This window comes from Schistocerca serialis, chromosome 5, assembly GCF_023864345.2.
Source record: "Schistocerca serialis cubense isolate TAMUIC-IGC-003099 chromosome 5, iqSchSeri2.2, whole genome shotgun sequence".
NCBI lineage: Eukaryota > Metazoa > Arthropoda > Insecta > Orthoptera > Acrididae > Schistocerca > Schistocerca serialis.
Window position 1 is genome coordinate 244,612,406 of NC_064642.1, and position 16,975 is coordinate 244,629,380.

General features: G+C 43.6%; 1 protein-coding gene and 1 non-coding gene across 6 annotated transcripts in view; one reads left to right on the forward strand and one right to left on the reverse strand.

Annotated features, from left to right (window-relative positions):
• LOC126481662 (FH1/FH2 domain-containing protein 3) overlaps positions 1 to 16,975 on the forward strand; it is a 650,693-nt gene that overhangs the window by 482,284 nt on the left and 151,434 nt on the right. For all 5 annotated transcript variants that reach the window (XM_050105589.1, XM_050105590.1, XM_050105587.1 and 2 more), the window contains 2 exons: positions 6,912 to 6,979; positions 16,718 to 16,823. In XM_050105589.1, coding sequence (XP_049961546.1) covers positions 6,912 to 6,979; positions 16,718 to 16,823 — 174 coding nt within the window. The remainder of the gene's footprint in view (positions 1 to 6,911; positions 6,980 to 16,717; positions 16,824 to 16,975) is intronic.
• Trnat-ugu (transfer RNA threonine (anticodon UGU)) lies at positions 7,586 to 7,660 on the reverse strand. The gene has a single exon. It is a non-coding gene; the product is annotated as a tRNA-Thr (tRNA).

The following is a 16,975-nucleotide window of genomic DNA, read 5'->3' on the forward strand; positions in this document are numbered from 1 at the left end:
GTAGTTATAAGAAAACAGTGATATCGTTTGTTTATAACACTACTGTCAACACATTTACTAAAATGTTAAACCTCACTAGTTCGCCTTCACTAATGATAATATGGAAAACAATAATACGCAAAAATGTTCACTGAGAGAAACAGCATTACCAGCAGTTCGCTAGGTGTGGAACTACATCAGTTCTCAACATACCTACAAAATCTGACAATTCATAATTGAATTCTGGTTCAGCCAAAGTAGAAACCCTCAATCAGAGAATACCTTAAAAAGTTAAAACTAAAACCTTAATCTAACATGCATAAAATAATATCACACTTAAAACTTAGATAACACAGAACTTGCAACAAGGCTCACCATAACGTTGGTGTGAGCGAATTTATTTCACTAATTGACGGCCTGCTTCGTCTCTCGCACATTCTTCATCCAACATTATGAATAGCATCAGACAGTAAGCTTATAAGAAGCGTTTAGTACCGTTAAACATCAGCCCGGAAAGATAACGTAATACAAATATCAAAACTTGGTAATTTTGGAAATAATGTTTTAACAGTATCTACACGAATATGCCCCAAGACCTCCCCATATACAAATTACGATGAGGCAGAACGAGGTAGGCAAGGTCATTGTGTGCTAATGATAGTGTGTCTGTTCTCGCCTTTCAGTAAATAATAAACAAAGGCGCACCGTTTCAAAACTACCACACAACTACACAAAGCCACTGTGGCACGCCAGGGAATCCATAACAAATATCAAAGACTGTTAACTGAACACTCCCATGCCTGAAAGCTTCCATGAGCAATCCTGTGTAGACGACACACAGCACTCTCGTACACTGCAGGCGCAGTTTTCACGGGAACCAGAAAAATATCGTTTGGATTAGTCTTCATGTGTTTCGCTTCGCTCTCTCAGTATCGACAGCTGTCAACTTCCACTCAGCACCGCAGGCGCATGTTTCCAGTCTAGCTATACGGTCCTCTCCATCAGGCTCCTTTCCATCACCACGGCTGCTAGCTTGTTGATTTCGGGTGGCGCTGGCGAGGCTCCGCTTATGATACCACCGTCCAAGCAAGGCAAGAAAACTACTGTATCCTTGGCGCCACCTGCCGGATCGGAGCGGAACTCTCTCTATGCTGAGAAATGAAGGGTACAGTGCATGCAAAATGCCTATAGAACCATCACCGACAGTGCTTTATGGATAAAGCGAAACGTGCCTGGTGAAAAGCTTCCGTACTTTGCAGTAAGCTTAAGAGAGAAAAACGTATTAGTCATACGGCCATCCAGACAAACATATCAAGTTTTTTATCTTCAGTTTAAAGAATAGTCCAGTGAAAGCGTTCATTAATTTGTAATCATTCTGTAAGCAGCCCCTCCCACGAATGGCACCTCCTTGACACGCTAAAGGTGGCACAGCACCGCCTTAAAGACATTCACATTGGTATTTCCATTTTTTTTATAACATCTGAAGACCCCAGCTTAACAGTTGTTACTCTTGTAGTTGCGGGGACAGGGCGCCATCGACCTTTACGTGAACTCCAAGCCACGCCGTCGGCACCACGTGACCTGGGCAAATCTCCCGCCCAGAGCTGTGTACAAGGCCGACCATGACCTCCAGCCGAAATGGAAGCTGCCTGCCGTCTATTGCGGGAAGCGCACCAGCGGTAACAGATAGTCATGCGCGATGCAAACCAAAGCGCACGTCAGTGTGACGTCGGCATCCTCCCAAACAAGGCCGCCCACGACACCTGGAGCGAGGAAAGTCCAAAGATCGTCAACCGTAGTAGAGAGCAGACAGTAGAGGTCGTCAGAGAAGAAAGAACTCTGATGACAGTCGACGAGAGGAAAAAATGAAAGCTGATGAACGAGCGGGAAGGCTAGTATATCAAATTGGTAGTACCAGCTGTTCTGGCAAGTATTTTCGGAGATTTCCAGTGGCTATATCGTGAATACCGGAAATGTCCCTAACAATCCCCTCCAAATACCTTCCCAGTTGAGGAGATGTACATTATCCCCCTCCTCCCGTACCCATGCAATAATTGAAGCAGATCTACATATGGCTGCAAAGAGTCACACTCTCGAACAACCCACATTCCTCCATAAAGAAAAGTACGCGGTCCTCAGTCAGGCTGGAGCACTGGCTGCGTTCACAGTGCACGTAGCTGCTGGAGACATCGAAACATTCCTTTGGTAGTTCACGGACGGCAAAGGAGCTCGTATGGTGAGGCATCGGATACGATAACAACATGGGGAGGGGAGCTACACAATAATACGTCAGAGTTTACTGGAGGACAATACAACTTCGTCTTCAGAAGAAGAGGATGAGGGACAACCACCAGCCACTGAAAATCACGACACTGCAAACAGCTCAACAGAAGAGGCAGTGAAAATACAGGGCAAATGACAACGAGGAGACACAAAGACGAATACCATCAACATACGAACAATGAGAGTAGTGGAAGAAGACAAAAACTGAAACCAGCAACAGATACGAGCAGCTAGAGGCGAGAAACCGGTGCAGACAGCTGGCAATCAAGAATCACTTAAACAAACTGAAACTAAAAACCCACCCATAGTGATTTATCACTGCTCCAACAATGTCAAGCTGTGCAAGGAGCTGAAGAGCAGGAAGGAAAATGATGTAGTGCCAAAGACACAAAATTCGATACCATATACGACGTTAGATATACACTACGCACGAAGATACGAGTGGAGCACTATGTTTGTCGCAATGAACCCGCACATTGCTAATGTCGCCAGCTTTGGACTCAGATAACAAACTATTGCTGGTTTCCAGCACGTTGTGTGAAATGTGGCTACATGCACTGAACTCAGAGGATGCTCTGGCAAAATGCACAGGTGTCAAATGTCATACAGCATCTTAAAGGGATATAGTGAGTTCCAAAAAGAATTAAACCCGCTGGATCACCTACAAATAGTAACCAGAAGGGGAAAATAACTGCAGAGGAAGGCACGACTGAACAGCTTGAGCCGACTTGTGCAGCTCGAGACTCCCGACGGGAAAAATCAAACCCTTAACCGATGAGCGACGATCGATAAGGACGAATGACAACAGAGCGGAAGACGTATTACGCCTCGGTCGTATCGAATGACAGAGCGGTTCACAGAAAAAGTGCGACGTACAGCCACGGACAGAAATCAGAAAAAGCTATGACAGAATTCATAGCAGGTCTGACGTACCTGAGCAGACGGAACGTACTGAATAAAATGGTCGACATCAGGAAGAAGGTGCGCACAGCTAAGAACAAATTGACAAAAATAATCATGCTGGTTGAGGCATTAGTGATCTTTGAGATTTAGATTGTTAAGATCGCTAACCATACAAAAAGACATAATCAGTACTTCTGAGTGCGGATGGTGTACAACACCGGCCGCCATCGACATTGAGATACGAAGTTACGCAACATTGGCGATCTTCGATGGGCGATAAAACAATTTAGTGACTTAGGCAGTGCAGCATCAGCAGTGGCATAAATTCCGTATCGAGATACTTTAACGAGATTGGATGATCATGGACATTTACAGAGAGACATCACAACCCACCTGACAAATCGAAATTGGGGAAAAGAGATAAAAAAGTTGCAGGCATTTGGTGTTTGATTCTCGCAGCGTCTCGAGTATCGTATATATTGATTGTCATCCCTGTGACCTGGCCTTTGCTTACCGTTTAATCTTCACTCTAATGAGTGATCGGGACTCTGCCCCTGAGCCGGCCGATGTGGCCGAGCCATTCTAGGCGCTACAGTCTGGAACCGCGCGCAGGTTCGAATCCTGCCTCGGGCATGGATGTGTGTGATGCCCTTAGGTTAGTTAGGTTTAAGTAGTTCTAAGTTCTAGGGGATTCATGACCTCAGAAGTTAAGTCCCATAGTGCTCAGAGCCATTTGAACCAGCCATCTGCCTCTGATTGCTCTGCCGATTCTTCTTACGCACAAGCCATCTAACTTCCGACTGAGTGCTGCCTCAGGCAGGCTAATTTGACACCCCATTTTGTCGTATTACTACTCTTCGTTTGGCTTTGAAAATTCACATAAAACCCCATAATGTAATTTTCCCTCAAACCACTAGTAAGTTTTTCTGAATTGCTCGGATTAATTTTTTTCCCGAAGCTAGACATTACGTTGGTTACTTTGATACCCCGTTTCCCATTCTTCCTCTGTCTATGAAAATTGGTACAAAAATTTCCTTCGGTTCCTAGTGAATTAAGGGTTTCTTAATTATGCTGATTACTTTCAATCAGTTAAACCTTTTTTTGCAAAACTAGACTTCATACTGGTTAATTTGATATCCCATATGTCCATTTCCCACCCTTCATTTGAGTATAAAAATTGGGACCAAAATTTATTGTTTAATTTCTTGGGAATCTTGTTTCTTTTGGCGTTCAAACATCTGGCAAAAAACACTTATCTTGACGCAAGCAATTTTCTACTCCGTAAAGCAAGGCATTCTGTCGCAACGGTGGAGCCCGCCGTGCTTTTAAGGCTCTAAATCGCCCTCGTGGCTATGGTTGTCCAGTGCCTCGATTGCCGCTCCACCTTTGTGACTAGCATGTTACAGAGCTGCGTGTGTCTGACTGAGTCATACCATGCTGCTTTCTGTGCATTGTGTGTCAGTTGTTTCTGTCGGACAACAGTTAGGGAGAGGCGGCGAAGCCTTACTTTTGTACAAAGTGTACATTAATGTTTTAAAGAAAAGTAACTATAGCATACAGCAGACTATAAACTGTGCTGTACCGTGCCCATCACAATGTAATAAGCCACCCTAGAATAAACTGTGAAAGAAAAAAATCTGAACCATGACACAGCCAGTGGGTGGAGTTAATACAAAACTGGGTCTAGCATAAGTGGGAAACCAACTTACAAAATCAGATATCCTTTTCGTTATCGGCTTTGAAGTTACAGAAAATTGTTACAGGATTGAAGAACATTTCTTCGCCTTGGAACTATAAACATATCATACTTAACTGCTGAATCTCCGTATGGACCGAAGAGAAACTAACATTTTGTGCTGAAGTTGCTTTGTCGACCTAAATTCGTGAATTGGCGACCAGTGTGCGCGATGCGCCGTTGGACGCTTTCACGACCCCCCACACCCACGCAACACGCAACACACCTCGGCTGGGCGGGTCGAGCCAACGCTGCGGGGGCGAAAGTAGCAGTTTCAGCGTTTGCTGAAATGATCAGCAAATATTTTGAAAGTTTCGATACGAACGCGACCGACTGAGAGCTCACCAAATACATGTCATCTGCTGTATTCCATTTACCTAAACTGAAAGAATGTTAAAACTTTTTGCCAGGTGGTGCAACTGCTCACGTGGTTGCAGTTTCAGTAGTTCCATCTCATTTTTCGCGGCAACTAGCAGCCCTTCAAGTTCACGCATACACATGCAGACTTACATCTTATTACAGTTTATTTGCGTGGAACTGCAAGAATCTCTTCCTGTACAAATAAAACAAATTATATCGCAATCATAAAGCAAGAAGAATGCTTGGCCTGCGTTATAAACTAAAAAACTTAGCATGGTGCTATAAACCAGACAAAAGTGTTCGATTCTCTCCCTCCTTAAATTAAACATGCTGGCAGTGAATCTTAAGAATTCAAACAGTTCTAGCAACAAAATCTGTCTATATTTCGGAAGTATAAGTAACTTAGAACAATATTTTTTCTAAATTGTTGATAAATCTGCAATTATTTTCTATCTGCAATAGCTTAGTACTCAGGAAATTTGTTTTCTGGTATGGGTGTGTTAACCGTGAACAGTTCGATGCGAGTATATTTTTTAATTGTGTAGTGGTAATTATTAAGAATCTCTTAACTGTCAGTAAATATTCCGAATATACTTTATTTTGCAACTCTTACACTTCCTTTTAATTGTATGTTAATCTGTTTTATTTGCTCATGTTATATTCATTTTTAGTAATATTATGATTATAATGTGCGCTAAAATATTTTACTATATTGTTACGATTTAACAGTTTAGTATATTGTATCTCATATCGTAATTTGTGTCTGATATATTCACTTCATTATATTTCACTTTGCGCTGTAGCAGTCTATGTAACAATGTTTGTAATTTTTTTTACTTGCCCTCCATCCAAGCAAATTTCTCGCTGATTGAATACACAAGATTCTAAATAAATAAATACAATATTTGACAGCTGCTGGACGAATGTTGTATACGATGAATTCACATGTTTATGGATTTCTCAACCTGCCTATGATGGACGCAGGAAGGAAAATATATTGTTCTGTTCCTGCTGAATTGTTTAGCAGAGACTTCGGAAAAGACAATTGAGAATATTCTGGATGTACTTCAGCCGTGCGAAATTTATGATAACTACAGAGGCAGCCCCTATTGTACATTTAGCGTGGGTCCATTTCGTTCTGTAAAATAAATTTTTGTTTGCTTTGAAATAGGTATAATACTTTGCGGAGTTTTGTGGTAAATTGTTTAACGCAACTTTCGAGCTCTGGAAGGATTTCATTTGTCGCAACTTTAGAGTTCTGGAAGGGTTTTATTTATCGCTCGTTCACAACAGTTCCATCAGCTACTTTTGTGTCATAAGTGAAATACATATGGACCAAAAGATTAAATAATATAAGCCAGATACCGTTCTTAAACTAATGTGACTTTGCTCGCCACCGTTGCATTTAATGAGTGACTCCATAAGCCATGGAGCCAGCTGTCTGTTTACAGGCTGCAACACGGATTGAACTGATGTCTACCGTACTTATTCCATACAGTGAAACAGGAGAATAAATGTTAATGTTGCTATTATTTTCTGTTGGCCCGCCTTGAGAATACAGAAACACAGTATACAACAATGTTTCATTCCAGTAGTGCTAGTGAAAAATTAAAGTGTCGAATTATTACTTTCTGTTTCGCCTTCATTTCAGAAAAACTCCTCAACTCGGAGGGACGTGAACTGCGGCGCGCCCTTTTCTCACTGAAGCAGATCTTCCAGGTGAGTCACGTAATCTGTGCACAGTGTGTGGGAAAAACTTTTCTTGCCTGCTATCATCAGAAACATTTTGGCACAACCAGTGCCGAGAACTGGCGGAAAGCACAAGTGGCTGACGAGGGTACTGGAAAGTTAATAAGTTCTACGACAGATGTTGAATTCGGAACGGCGACTACTAGAGAAGTAGCTGGAAGGTATAGCTAACTGTTGCAAATAAAAAAATTTGATTTTCACAGAGGTTTCCATTTCGCGACCGATCGGACCTTACTTTCTGAGTAGCCCTCGTACATTGCAGTAATATCTGATATCTCCACAATCTTCGTTCATTTCCATGAAAATATATTGAAACTGACAATCTAATAATGGGAGCGATTCGAAAATTTTGCTATTCACACCACCAATTCTATCGCGTATTCTATGCCTGCATATTTAACACAAAAGTGCTTCTTATCGTACAGAACAATGAATCCCATATACACCGTATGTCCATCGTTATCTTTCATCGTCAGCTAAATCTTTAAATTCTTTGGAATAAATGATGACTAACTGACAACCTCAGCTGCCGACAGGTGTTGTTGATATACCTCGATGTGGACAGCTGAAAATGTGTGTCCCGACCGGGACTCGAACCCGGGATCTCCTGCTTACATAGCAGACGCTCTATCCATCTGAGCCACCGAGGACACACATAAATCGCGCGACTGCAGGGACTTATCCCTTGCACGCTTCCCGTGAGACTCACATTCCCAACTGTCCACAATTCTACATATGTATTGTACCTTATAGACATTTGCCCACCCACTCATTACTCGCGCACGCTTTGGCGATTCCCGTGAGAGTTTGGGCAACCTGTGCGCATTCGCACAGACGAAGGTCAATGGCTGGGTAGCCTTTAACTATATATACGAAGACAGTAACTTATTCTCGAAAGAACAGTTACTGTTGATGACCGTGCAGCTTTTCCCTGCAATAAATGATTTACACCACGAACAAATAGCAAAAGATAAACAGAAAATTGTCATGTCGGTCACAATAAGCCGCACACAATGCTGTAAGAAAATGTCGCCTCCAGTGCTAAATGAAATGACGAGCTTTGCCGAGAAGCAAAAGTCAAGATGTACCGAGTACTGCCGGGGCAAGCAAAGCCGCGGACCGCACAATCGAGGGAGGCGGCTAAGGCAGAAATTAGACAAACGTTGGACTCTTATTCAGGAGGCCGGCGGTTCAGACGTCCACTAGATCATCCAGATTTAGGTTGTTTGACATTTCTCTAAACCGCTCAAGGAAATTGCAGGATGATTCCTGTGAAATGTGGTATCCGATTTCCATCCCCATTCCGAGCATGTGTTCTGCCACTAATGACCTCGTCATCACGGGCTGTTGAACCCTAATCTTGCTTTCTTCCTTTCATGTCCACAGTACAGTATGTGAGAATTATTTTCATCTGCATCCACGTCTGCATTCCACATGATAACTCTCGATGTGCAGGGGTTTCATCATCATTGCCCTTCTTTTCCTTTGCTGCTGGTGCATTGGAAGAACGACTGCCGGAAAATATCAATATGAGCTCTGGTTTTCAAGTCGTTGAGTGTCTCCGTAACGAACTGTCACCGACTAAACAATAGCATAAGGAAATGCGCCGTTCTTTGTTGGATCTTATCTATTTCTTCTTCTTAATCTTACCTTTTGGACCAGTGGTTGGGAAGGGAGTGAGACAGGGATGTAGCCTATCCCCGATGTTATTCAATCTGTGTATTGAGCAAGCAGTAAAGGAAACAAAAGAAAAATTCGGAGTAGGAATTAAAATCCATGGAGAAGAAAGAAAAACTTTGAGGCTCGCCGATGACACTGTAATTCTGTCAGAGACAGCAAAGGACCTGGAAGAGCAGCTGAACGGAATGGACAGTGTCTTGAAAGGAGGATATAAGATGAACATCAACAACAGCAAAACGAGGATAATAGAATGTAGTCGAATTAAGTCGGATGATGCTGAGAAAATTAGATTAGGAAATGAAACACTGAAAGTAGTAAAGAAGTTTTGCTATTTGGGGAGCAAAATAACTGATGATGGTCGAAGTAGAGAGGATATAAAATGTAGACTGGCAATGGCAAGGAAAGCGTTTCTGAGGAAGAGAAATTTGTTAACACCGAGTATAGATTTAAGCGTCAGGAAGTCGTTTTTGGAAGTATTTGTATGGAGTGTAGCCATGTATGGAAGTGAAACGTGGACGATAAATAGTTTAGACAGTAAGAGAGTACAAGCTTTCGAAATGTGGTGCTACAGAAGAATGTGGAAGATTAGATGGGTAGATAACATAACTAATGAAGAGGTATTGAATAGAATTGGGTAGAAGAGAAATTTGTGGCACAAAGAGACTAGAAGAAGGGATCGGTTGATAGGACATATTCTGAGGCACCAAGGGGTGACCAATTTAGTATTGGAGGGAAGCGTGGAGGGTAAAAATCGTAGAGGGAGACCAAGAGATGAATACACTAAACAGATTCAGAAGGATGTAGGTTGCAGTAGGTACTGGGAGATGGAGCTTGCACAGAATAGAGTAGCATGGAGAGCTGCATCAAACCGGTCTCTGGACTGAACACCACAACAATAACAATCCTACCTGACTGATGAGCAGTATTCAAGCTATCTCTTTTGCAGACGAATGTAATTTTCTTTGGATATTTCCCGTAAATCTCAACTGTGCATCTGCTTTTTCCACAATTAGTTTTATGTCTCAGTTCCCCTCTAGAGCGCTCCGGACACATATTGCTACGTAAACTGTAAGGAAAAAAGCAGCACGAAGGGATTATCCAAATGGGACGGAAACCGGTAGATGTAATGTACACGTACAGACAAACTAATTATTAAAATTTCAAAAAAAAAAAATGGATTATTTATTCAAGGGGACGAGCTTCACAAATTGATCAAGTCAGTAACGCATTGGTCCACCTCTGGCCCTTGTGCAAGCAGTTATTCGGCTTCCCATTTATCGATAGGGTTGATGGATGTGCCAAATTCTGTGTAATTGGCACGTTAGATCGTCCAAATCCCGAGGGTCCTGCCCATAATAATCCAAACTTTCTCAACTGGGGAGAGATTCGGCGACCTTGCTGGCCAAGGTAGGATTTGGCAAAGACAAACACTAGAAAAAATGGTTGAGATGGCTGTAAGCACTATGGGACTTAACATCGGAGGTCATCAGTCCCCTAGACTTAGAACTACTTAAACCCAACTAAGGTAAGGACATCACACACATCCATACCCGAGGCACCAAAGGGATCTTACTACGAAAAGACATGGCACCTTAGAGCGTCTCCAGACACATCTTCACTGGTCATTTGGGCTCATTTCAAAGCGTGAATGATCACTGAAGACAATTCCACTCCAGTTATTGAGATTCCAGACCGAAGACGTATCTAGAGACATCGCGGACAGTGGCGGGATACCAACATGATCGTCGCCTGCCATACGGCCCGAGAACGAGGAATAATGGTCTGCGCTGCCATTTCTTTTCAGAGCAGGACCCCTTTGGTTGTCATTCGCGTCACACTTACAGTACAGCGGTATGTCGACGATTTTCTAAGCCCCGTTTTGTTGCCCTTAATGGCAAGCCATTCTCGGCTTAAATTTGAACAAAATAGTGCCCACCCGCAAACGGTGAGAGTTTCTACTCTTTGTTTTCATGCTTTCCAAACCCCACCTGGCCAGCTTGTTCGCCAGATCTCTCCTCAAACGAGAACATTTGGGGTATTATCGGCAGGGTGCTCCAACAATCTCGGGATTTTGATGATATATCGAGCCAGTTAGACAGAATTTGTCACGATATCATTCAGGAGAACATCCATCAGCTATATCAATCAATGCTGAGCCGAATAAATGCTTGCATAAGGGCCAGAGGTGGACCATCGCTTTACTGATCTGTTCAATTTATGAAGCTCTTTCTCTTGAACAAATCATCCACTTTTTCTGAAACTGTAATCATTTGTTTTTTCTGTACATGTACATCACATCTACCGATTTCCACCCCATTCGAGTAATTCCTTCGTGGTAACCCTTTTTTTTTTCCTTGGAGTGCATTTACGGTAATTACTGTTCCCAGTACTTTATCGTCAATCATTTCATCGAACACCTACGTTGATGGTCAACTGCCAGTCCCTGCAACAAACGTCGATCCTCTGTTGCTGCATTTACACAAGACACAACTCATGAACACGAAAACTGATTTTCGGAACCTTTTTAGCTACTTCGTCATATATCTGGACGTATGCCGGTCACTTCTGCTTCCGGCACAACGCTCGCAACGAGCGGGTAGCCTGCTCTCGTGCCGCAGGCGCTCCTTCAGTCGAGAGCCGAGCGCCGCTAGTACACCGCGTGTTACGGAAACTTTACTGCATACAAATCCTAACACACCAGTTGACATGCCGACCTCTAGCAGGCACCAGCGTAGTTCAACAGCACTCGCAGCGCCGAGAGCGGCGTTGCCATCGCAAGGTCTACATTGCACCTGGTGTCATGTGCTCGGCGAGCCACGCCTATGCCTAGTCATCGCTTTTGGAGGCTTTGCCCGTCCAACGCTGGAATATCCCGAACTCGGTGCCTCAGTTAACCATCACGACACACTTCACGGCGGACTAGCGTCACGAGCCACCCAGATCACTGCAGACTCTTGGCTACGTCACATTACCATGTCAGAAGGATCCCGTTCAGTTGCAGCATTCAGAAGCTACTTTATAGGGAACTTTTTTTCTACCTGTGCCGTGTTAATAAAGTGTCACTTTCATGGTGCTTGGGAATTAATCAATTGTTGCAATGAGCTTGCCGCTCGGGATACTATCTAGTCTCGTCGACCACGTGGCCATCACCCTCTTCTACCCGTACCTGTTGATGATGGTTCCACTACTCTGCACGTTGCTGACATGGGACTCTACTCAAAGAGTGGCACTAGTCTTAAGTTGGTGATAAGGATGATGAAGTCTACAAGCTGCAACAATAGGTGTCATCTCACACAGCTATCCTGCCCAACTGCTGCCGTTCTCTCAGTTGTGCCTAATATTGGCCGGCAGCTTTGCACCTTCACCATGAAGATGCGTCCATGGCCGGCCTTCCACACAAGGGTGACACAGCGCAGGACAAATCATTTGGCGCCAAGAGCATGCCTTTGTTCCCACTGCACCACACCTCGTCTACCACCCAGTTCCCTCCTCCTCTGGCCACGAGCCTGACACTGCTTCCACAGCCCTGTACCTTCACCAAGAAGGTGCGGCCATAGCCGACCTTCCTCACGATGGTGGCACATCATACTATTTGGCACCGAGATTCCTGTCTGTGTTCCCTCTAGACACACCCAACATTGTCTCCATGCTCTGCACCTATGCTGCGAAACCGCAGCCATGGTTGGCTTTACTCACACAGTGCCAGGACTCATGTGTTATCCAGCCACTGTCTTCTCCCTGGCCGCACCCGAGGCTGTTGCCGCTGCCTTTGCCAAGAAGATGCAGCCGTGACTGACCTTCCTCACGAGTATGGCATAACACATCGTTCCTGCTTTCTTCTGGGTACTTGTAGCTACATGCTGATTTCTTCGCTTCTTTGAGTACTCCACACTCTCATCTACACCTACATATACATATACACTCTAAAAGCCACCGTACGGGATGTGGCGGAGGTTACCCTGTACACGACTAGTTGTTTCCTTTCCAGTTCCACTCGCAGATAGAGCGAGGGAAAAACGAGTATCTGCATGCCTCCGTTTGAGCCCCAATTTCTCTTACTTTATCTTCATGGTCCCTGTGCGAAATGTATGTTAGGAGCAGTAGGATCATTCTACAGTCGGCTTCAAATGCTGGTTCTCTAAACTTTCTCAGTAATGTTCTTTGAAATGAATGTCTTCTTCACTCCAAGGATTCCTACTTGGGCTCCAAGAGGCGTATCTGTAACAACTGCATGTTGATCGACCTACCGATAACCAGTCTAGCAGCTCGCCTCTGAGTTTCTTCAATCAATTCTTTCAATCTGATCTGGTGCGGATCCCAAACACTCGAGCAGTACTCAAGAATAGGCCTCACTAGCGTCCTATATGCGGTCTCCTTTACAGATGAACCACACATTCCTAAAATTCTCCCACTAAACCAAAGTCGAACATTCGCCTTCCCTAACGCAATCCTCATTTTATACCACTTTGCAACGCTACAGCCAGATATTTAAACGACGTGACTGTGGCAAGAAAGACACTACTAATGACGTATCCGAAAATTAGGGTTTGTTTTTCCTACTCATCCTCATTAACTAACATTTTTCTACATTAAGAACCAACTAAAAATTTTTTCTACGTCATATTGAATCAACGTACAGTAATTTATCTTGGATACCTTCCTGTACACCACAGCATCATCACTGAAAATCCAAAGATTGCTGCTCTCCATATCTGCCAGATCATTTATGAATATACAAAACAACGACAGTCTTGAGAATGAGATTTTCATTCTGCAACGGAGTGTGCGCTGATATGAAACTTACTGACAGATTAAAACCGTGTGCCGGACCGAGACTCGAAATCGGGACCTTTGCCTTTAGAGGGCAAGTGCTCTACTATCTGAGTTACGCAAGCACGACTCACGACCCGTCCTCACAGCTTCAATTCTGCCAGTACCTAGTCTCCTACCTTCCAGACTTCACAGAAGCTCTCCCGCGAACCTTGAAGAACTAGCACTCCTGGAAGAAAGGATATTCCGGAGACATGGCTTAGCCACAGCCTAGGGGATGTTTCCAGAATGAGATTTTTCACTCTGCTGCGGAGTGTGCGCTGATATGAAACTTACTGGCAGATTAAACTGTGTGCCGAACCGAGACTCGAACTCGAGACCTTTACCTTTCGGGGGCAATTGCTCTACCATCTGAGCTACCCAAGCACGACTCACGACCTGTCCTCACAACTTCAATTCTGCCAGTATCTCGTCTCCTACCTTCTTCTGCGCAGAAGAGCTTCTGTAAAGTTTGGAAGGTAGGAGACGAGATACTGGCAGAATTGAAGTTGTGAGGACGGGTCGTGAGTCGTGCTTGGGTAGCTCAGATGGTAGAGTAATTGCCCCCGAAAGGTAAAGGTCCCGAGTTCGAGTCTCGGTCCGGCACACAGTTTTAATCTGCCAGGAAGTTTCACATCAGCGCACACTCCGCTGCAGAGTGAAAATCACATTTAAGAGCTTCTTATTTCGGGTTTTAGCCAGCTCTCTGACCTAAGAATAATTTGAGGTTGAGAACTTTCCTGGAGGGCACTAAATTCGGGAAGTTTGTTACGAATACTTTGGCGATTTACTGATAAAATTTTTACTGTGAACCGTCCTGTCTCTGGATGCAGTCTGATTTACTTACATGTGTATCGACAGGTGACTGTTGATGAGAGTACCTTAAATTATTTCCTAGCCTTAAAAACAACCATGTGCACTCCACAAGCTCTCTGCTACTGGAGTAGCTGCTTCCTTTGTGTATCGCACCCCTGACCTATCTAGGGGAGTCCTACAAATCCCCACCCAATAACGCAGGCCCAGAAATCTGCAACCAAGACTGCCACGAGACGATGAAACCTTTGGTTGAGACCGTCCACTCGGTTCCAAACCTGAGGACCCCAGTCACCTCTGAGAAAGATGCTGTGGATTGTGAGCTCCGCTTGCACCCTGTGTGCTAGGCGACCTGTCTTCACCACCTTCACCAGCCACTCGTAAGAACTGAAGATGGCCTCAGAACCCATGCGACAGGCATCACTGGTGCCGATTTAGGGCACAGCTTCCAGAGGGCTTCACACTGTATGCTCAACAGCCACATCTCAGATGGGGCCCACCAGCAAACATATCAAGTGCGTATTGGTTTTGTTTCCAGCCCTGAACGCTGTCATCCTAAGCGGCATCACAACACGCCTAACATTGGAGCTCCCAGTAATTAGCAAACCCCTTCTTATGTGCTCCTACACATGCCACAGTGACGTCTTTCTCTCCAGACTGTGAAGTCGTCGGATATGATGTGTGCAGAAACACGAAAGAACGAAGGCCAATAGAAAGACCTGGAATGGCGGGAAAGTCATCGCTGTGTGTGGTGTACGCAGGAGCACGAAGTAGTAGAGCCAGCAGGGAGACTCGGAGTGGCAGGAAAGTCATCTCCCTGGGGTATGTAGGAGCAGTTTTCCACAGTTCAGTTGGCCATCTAAAGGCAGCTTCTAAGCCTGGGTGGTAGGTACAATTTGTGCCAACTTATTTACGATCTGCAGTGGGCTGTGCTTGATGCATTTAACACACACTGACAGAGAGACTTCATTCAGAAAATATACAGAGAGCAAACTGGCCTTCCTTTTCATTGTGTCAGCTATTTTCCTAAGAATCGCCATTGCCTGTCTAACATTTGAGGTGGCAATGACTGACATGCTCACCTGCGGGTTTTTCTGGGCTTCGCAGAAAGACCATCCACAGGATAAACAAACAATTACACTGGCTCAGATGCCCTTTCTGCAGTGGGGAACACCTTGTATTTGCTTCTGAGGTGTAAGAGAAATGATGTGCAAGTAGTACCCACATTTTTCTTCCACCCAGAGGTTTACAAACCCTCCACTCTCTGCTATTCACCCTCATGCAGGGACAACCCGGCCAGGTCATATGCGTATGAAATGCAGCAATGGCAGGGTTTCTGGGTAGATCCCAAGTACACTGTGCCCTTTGTGGCTGGTGCCCAATACCTTTGCATTCCAAGGCAATAATTGACCCATGTCAACAATTGCCACCTGTCAATATTTGCCACCTTAGCTTGATCTGTTTCTGGACTTTCTGTGTATTTCTTGCTTCACATAGAATGAACAAAATCCATGGATATCTCTCACTGAGTAGAATTATACAATAAAACAGGTAAAGTTATAATCTAAGCTGTGATAGACTAATTTAAGACTATGGGCAAACTGCTATAACAAGAGATCAAACTTTATGACTGAGGCACTGCAGTTACAGCAAAGCTGACTTATTAAAATTACCAGCTGCAAACAATGAAAAAAGGAAGTAGAGATGAGCAATGATGATAATCCTGAACCCTTCTGGAAGAACAAAATGTGAAACAGCTGGTTAGCGTCTAGAACAGTAATAACAAATTCAGGAGGTGCTCATGTTTGTGATCATTACTTCATTAATGCTCATACCAGTAAAAGAACGGAGGTTATTCAAATTGTAAAGCAGCTAAGTTTGTTGAATCCTGTTATGTGCTTCGCGTAACTGGTTCTAGGAGATGAATATTTATTAAAGCACTAAATACCAGTGGGTGACTGTTTTTGTGTTGTACCACCAGGTTAAAAAAATTACTTTTGGTATTTTTTGTACATACTTCTTATTTTATTATAGCTAATTAAGGAGTGCTCTTTCCAGGTTACAGTGCAGTGTAGCCTATATGGATTTGACACAATTTTGTAGGTACATGGAAGTGTATGTTTGATTAAAACTTGTGGTTGCCTGATAGTACTACTAACATAGGACACAGTCAACATTTATGAAATACAAACAGCTTCTCATCCAAAATTGTTGCATCAAGAAGCGATGGAAGAACACATTATTACCGTTTGTAATAACACACATCACTGAGTATTATTACATCATCTAAAGTTGTCACATTGTTGTCTGTTTTGTGAATGAGAAACCTTTTAATGTACATAGAATTTTTCAGGAAATTTTCTGTAAATTTCTCTGATAATAAAATGCTTTGTATTTCTTGTTTAGGAAGACAAAGACCTAGTCCATGAATTTGTTCAGAATGATGGCCTAGCATGCCTCATCAAAGTTGGCTCCGAAGCAGACCAGAATTACCAAAACTACATCCTAAGAGGTGAGTCAATCCCATATTGGCATCCATTATATTACTATGGGTTATATTGTATATATCAACAGTAATCTTGAGAAATAACAGTAAAGGAAGACATAATATTTCCAATAAAACAGAAACAAATAAAATGAGACGACAAAAAGTCATGGGATGCC